The following is a 5,739-nucleotide window of genomic DNA, read 5'->3' as shown; positions in this document are numbered from 1 at the left end:
GAGAGCCGGCCAGCCAATCGCATTGGGCGTGTGTGGAAATGAGGACCAATCGTCGCACACCCGGAAGAAGAAGGGAATTTGTCGAGATTGAGTAACTCTTATGTAGTTTTTACTCACTCAACAAACGTCTACACTCAAGAAGATACGATTTCATAATTGAAACGTTTATACACGATTTTTACTGAATAATAAAAAACAATCAGCAGCATTTATTGTCTATATCTGTGCACTTTTTTTATTGTTGTCTCTCGACACCCATTATTGCGGATACATCTCGCAAAGGTTTCGCGAGATAACGTAATACCTTTGCAGGATCTCGCAATACTTTTGCGAGAGTTCGCAATCTCTCAAAACTGTTTACATTTTACAGCATTGTACTTCCACTTTCGGAACGCATGTTTGGGTTGAAACTTCAAATTAAGAGCAGCACATTCGTTGAGTTTCTGAGATCTGGCAAAAGTTTTGCGAGCTCGAAAATTTTTTAACCCATGACATTTTTTTCCTCAATGTCCCCTTGGGGGCTCCGCATGATTCAACAGCCATAAACCAGTAACCCTGGTTTCGCTGGTCTGGTTGATCGGGTCCACTGTTGGCCACCAAACAAGTTGCACATGTTTTCTTGGGAGCGGCTGTCATTGACTTTTGTCCACACTTGTGATGCAAATAACTGATTTATCCAGCAGAGTTTGGACTCCACATAGATCATCAGTTCATGTGTCTCTAATCTTTGAACGTCACATTTCTTTTCTGCATGTTTCATAACAATCACTTCTGATTGTACCATGCTCCCATAACTAATCCCACACTGAAGTGTTCCCTCTGTTGCTTTGGGGAATGTAGCCATTTAGCTAATCCGTTTCAACTGTAGATTGAATAAATAAAGCAAATTACACACATTTTTCTGCAGAAACCACACATTTAACACAGTTCTGCGTGATAAATCAGTCATTAGTGTCCATAAACATGGCAGCTTTAAGGCTGCCAGTTAGGATGATAAAAAGTAGAGTCTACGTAGAATTTAACCTTTCAGTTAAACGTTGTGGCATGCTGGCATCAAACATGTTGAAGGAAACACACTCATCACCAGGGAGTATTGCAAGCAGAAGGCATGCAGTTTAGCGACACTTTCACTCAGATAATCTCCTACAAGGGGACTCCATCACCTGCAAAAGCAATGCAAAGCTATGTGCACACACATCAGCACGTTAGTGTTCTGTGCAGGATGGAACCATGAGGAGCTAGCCCTGAAAGAGAGGACACAACCAAACGAAAAAGATCTATCGGTTGAGGACTGTGAGGACCGCCCAACCGGTGTAATGGGATTACTACTGACGTCACTGCACAGCCATGATGGTGCGCTCAACATGTACTATTATGATGTTATTAAAGGTTTTTAGCTGTGAATAAAGAAGACTCGGACAAAAGTATGTCAGTTCCTGAAAATAAAACCAGATTGAGCAATTTATGGATCAACAAATAACCAGAAGAACCCCAAAAAATGATAAAATGCACAAGTAAAACACAAGAAACAAGGCTTCGCTATCAACTGGTTTATCAAAAGAGTATGTATAAAACATAGAAAACAGAAAATACACAGTAATAAAATATATACTTTTCTCTTTAAAGTAGCTCATAATAAATTGCAGTCCATCACACACTTTTTTTACACAGTCAGTTGTCATCAATTGGATTGGAATATATTCAAATTCTTTCATCTTCATCATGGAGCTAAATTGACTGTTCATTTCCAATCACGGTCGCTGGACTTGCTGTTGCGTAACAACGAGGCACGGTCTCTCAGCTTCATTAATCTCGCTGATGGAGAATTTCGTTGCCGTCACATGAAGGTCACCCGGCAGCGTCAACAGTGAGGCGAGCGTCGTTAACCCGCACCAGACGTGTACTTGTAATTGTGCTAGTTACATGGAGACATTAATAGTATTCCTATGCCTAAATGGCCTTTTCTTCCTCTTCTAGATGAGATTCCTTGTGTTGACTCCCCCACCTGCTGCAGTGGTCTTCCAATATCAGGCATTGTGCGTCATCTGCACATCCGGCAGGCCAGAACCTTCAAGGGTGAGAGGTCACAAGTCTTTGGTGACTCAAGCAGTTTCCTCAAATGGATAATGATGCTGTGTGTGTGTGTGTGCGTGTGCGCGCGAGTCTCTTAAATAATAATCAATTTATTATTTAGTTATAGATTTTATGAGTCACATGTGTCCTAAGGATCCACCTGCTAACCCAATGTGGGTTTGGATGAGGAAAGCAGGAAGTGATGATACTTATAGGCAGGAAATGATTAATCGGGCTGGCACTTGATATGAATAAAGAGAAGATTGTTATTTGCAGACAAACTGGTCGACCAGGGAGGTGCAGCGCTTGCACTTGACGTAGCAGCACCAGTGGAACTTGCAGTGGCAGCGCTCGTGCTTGTACGTCTTGAACTGGTCATAGCCTCGGCCGCAGCACATCAGCTCGCAGCCGTCCATGCCCTCCGACGTCTTGTTGCACAGGCGGCCCTGTGTGCCCAGCGAGCCCGTCGTCTCGTTGTGAAGGCAGTAGTCCGGGCTGGGGTCGATGTAGACCAGGTCCTCCGGGGTCGGGGGGTTAAAACGCTTGTCCACCTGCTCCAGTTTGCCCTGAATTGGACAAAAACAGATTCCTTGTGACACGGACCTTTTTCTACCTCTAAAAGAAGCATCATGAGATTGTTACCTTGCGTCCGATGCGCATGGCGGCGGCACTGTCGTATTTCTCCTTAAGGTATTCGCCCACGCGTCGGAAGTCAGCCAGCTGGAGCCAACAGGTCTTCAGGCTGCAAGAACCAGAGACGCCATGACACTTGCAGGCCAAGTTGGCAAGGTTGTACACCGCCTAGAAGATGAAGAAAAGTTTTATTAAACAAAAAACATCTTTTAGGTTTGTTGGCATATCAATTAGTCACATATTTTGAAGAAAAGTCAAAGTGTTGGAAGGTTTTGTGATAGTGAGTGTTGCTCATAGATTTGTTTTTGCTTCTACAATGGCTGCCCCCTTGTGGCATCTGTGTAGAACTACAATGAGCCGTCTGCAGCTCCTACAATAGAACTTTTTTATGTGAGGCCATATTGTTGAAATGTAACAACAGCAAAAAGGGCGGGGCGGGGGGGGGGGGGCAAAAAGGTGTAATGTAAGGATTGAAAAGTGACAAAAATAACTAACAATATTTAGGCCTGTCAAAAATAACGTGTTAACGGCAGTAACTAATTTATTTCATTAATTACGTAAAATTTTTAGTGTAACTAATGCATGCGCACCAGAACGAGCATGCCTCTCTGTTATCACGGCAAATATGTGATGTCTGAATGCAACCCCTCATTGCGCATAATAACAAGGTTTAAAGTGGGATTCAAATGGTCTGCTACTATTAAAGAGACTAGTGTTAGACAAATAGTGTTTTAGACTTCTCTTTTCGCTTGATTGACATATTCAGTTCATTTAGAGCTGTTACATACAAATACATATAAACAATAATAATAATAATAATAATAATAATACATACAAATATATATAATCCCGCCCTGTCATTTATATTTCTGTTAATTAAATACAGTAAAAATTTGCATATTTCAGACATAGTTGCTGATGGCGATTAATCATGATTAATTAATGTTAAAACTGATTAATCTGATTAAAAAATTGACAGCCCTAATAATATTACAAAGCTGACACAAAAGTTTGTTTTTAAATGTATGACATTCGTTTGACAAAATAAATATCAAAATGGTCCCCCCCCAAGGTTTGGACATTTATTTGTTTTTGTATGTGTGTATTTGTGTATTATTACTCAAATGTTATTCATTTTAGACACGAGGGAACAAACTCACCAGTGGAAAACAATATTTATAAAGGAGGATGATTTCAGTTTCTGTCTTCCGTTGTTTTTATGTAGTTTTTGGTGTTTTCTTCCTTGTCATCACTTCTTGTTGCTACTTTTGTTTCCCACATATTAAATGCGTGCATGGGTTGTCTGTTAGCATCTCCTGTGCATGTTTTTAACAAAACAGAACAGGAAACACAAGAAGATTTATGGCGCTTGGCAGTGGACTTTAGGGGGAGCCGTTCAACCCTGTAAAGCCAGACCAGGGCCCTTGCATTAATTACCTCCCCCGCCTCAATCCCCACACAAATCTTGCCAAAGAGATCACTCATCATGCTATTTAGTGTTTGCAACACACATCCAAAGTGTGTGTATTCATTATTACTGACTCGCATCACTCGCCGTCCTCTCCTCGTGTTGCCTGATCCCAATTACCTTTTCACCTCTGTTAACCCCTGACTCCTCGCTCCCCTCTCCTTTCCTACCCAGCAGGCATAGCACTCGGCACCCTCCAATCCCACCACCCAACCTCGCTGACCCGGGACAAACAATGATGTGTTGTGAGGGCTTATGTTTCATAAATAGTCAGCATGCGCTCATTTGTTGGCTCTAATACATGTTTGTATGTTTGGTGTCTGTTGGAGAGCATATATTTATATTTGATGTACTGGATTTTCGACTATTTTAGTAAAGAGGTTATTAGTGGGCTTGTACTTTGTATCATACTGTGCTCTTTGGTGGTGCATGCCTGCTGGGCTCAGTGACACGCACACACACACACACACACACACACACACACACACACACACACACACACACACACACACACACCCACACACGGCTGCTAAGCCATTGTTCCTGACAAGACCATGTCTCCATCATGGTTGACTGACCGTGTGTTTGTGTGTGTGTGTCTGTGTGTGTAGGGAAGCAACAGAGTCAATGTGCTCTTTTTGTGGTTCCTTCAGGTTACTGTAGCTCCTTGTTATGCATGTAGTTGATGGAAATGATGCAAACACAGTATTTGCCAAGTTTAAGACCCTTTAAATGGCATAAGCTTCATTTTTTTTACACTTTCATGCTTGGGATTGTCTTTATCCGGTGATCTTGCAAAACACACTCATTTTAACTTTTGAAAATGTTTATAGCCTATTATTTTTATTTTATTTTTTCTAGCTGAAAAAAGAAATGTACACTAATATTTAATTCTTCTTCTTTTCCTTTCGGCTTTTCCCTTCAGGGGTTGCCACAGCGAATCAATTGCCTCCATCTAACCCTGTCTTCTGCATCCTCTTCTCTCTACACGACTATTACACTACACTAATATTTAATTATTTACATCTTAAAAATATATATGTTTTTAGCTTTATGGGATTTGTATACCCAATTTATACCCAGTTTGTATACCCACTGTCTGTTTGCAAAATAAATAAAATAAAATAATAAATTAATCAATTAAATGTTCCAGTGTTCACTTATGTGCTTTTAAAAATGTAAAGATTATTATTTACATTTTTTTGAAATATTTGTAAGTTTACTTGATTGGTATCTAAAGAGCAAAACTGGACCTTCACGGACTTACTTTTTCTCAAGAAAAAACTTTACACTAATTTATTCCAAACCACATTTGGCACATACGAGCACTGTGACACTTTTGTTACAAATGTTACCCATTGTTTTATTATTTTATTGTTTACTTGTGTTTTGTGCTCCGTTTATGTTGCAGTGGTTCAGCGACAGCTGGCAGTTGATATGAATAAATGAAATTACATTTCATTAAACAACAAACACATCGGGGCCACAGCATGTTGGCCACACTGTCAGGAGATCGGGAAGATCTGGGTTCAAATCTCCGTTGTGCATCTCTGTGGAGTTTGCAT

General features: G+C 40.6%; 1 protein-coding gene across 2 annotated transcripts in view; it reads right to left on the bottom strand.

Moving 5' to 3' along the window:
• Nucleotides 1-1,546: 1,546 nt before the first annotated feature.
• wnt5b (wingless-type MMTV integration site family, member 5b) overlaps nt 1,547-5,739 on the bottom strand; it is a 51,140-nt gene continuing 46,947 nt past the window's right edge. For both annotated transcript variants that reach the window (XM_054800943.1, XM_054800942.1), the window contains 2 exons: nt 2,716-2,874; nt 1,547-2,639 (listed from right to left, as the gene is read on the bottom strand). In XM_054800943.1, coding sequence (XP_054656918.1) covers nt 2,340-2,639; nt 2,716-2,874 — 459 coding nt within the window. In that variant the 3' untranslated portion in view covers nt 1,547-2,339. The remainder of the gene's footprint in view (nt 2,640-2,715; nt 2,875-5,739) is intronic.

Source organism: Dunckerocampus dactyliophorus, chromosome 15 (assembly GCF_027744805.1).
Source record: "Dunckerocampus dactyliophorus isolate RoL2022-P2 chromosome 15, RoL_Ddac_1.1, whole genome shotgun sequence".
NCBI classification, from domain to species: domain Eukaryota; kingdom Metazoa; phylum Chordata; class Actinopteri; order Syngnathiformes; family Syngnathidae; genus Dunckerocampus; species Dunckerocampus dactyliophorus.
The sequence above is the reverse complement of the archived record's forward strand: the minus strand, read 5'-3'. Positions and strand labels throughout refer to the sequence as shown.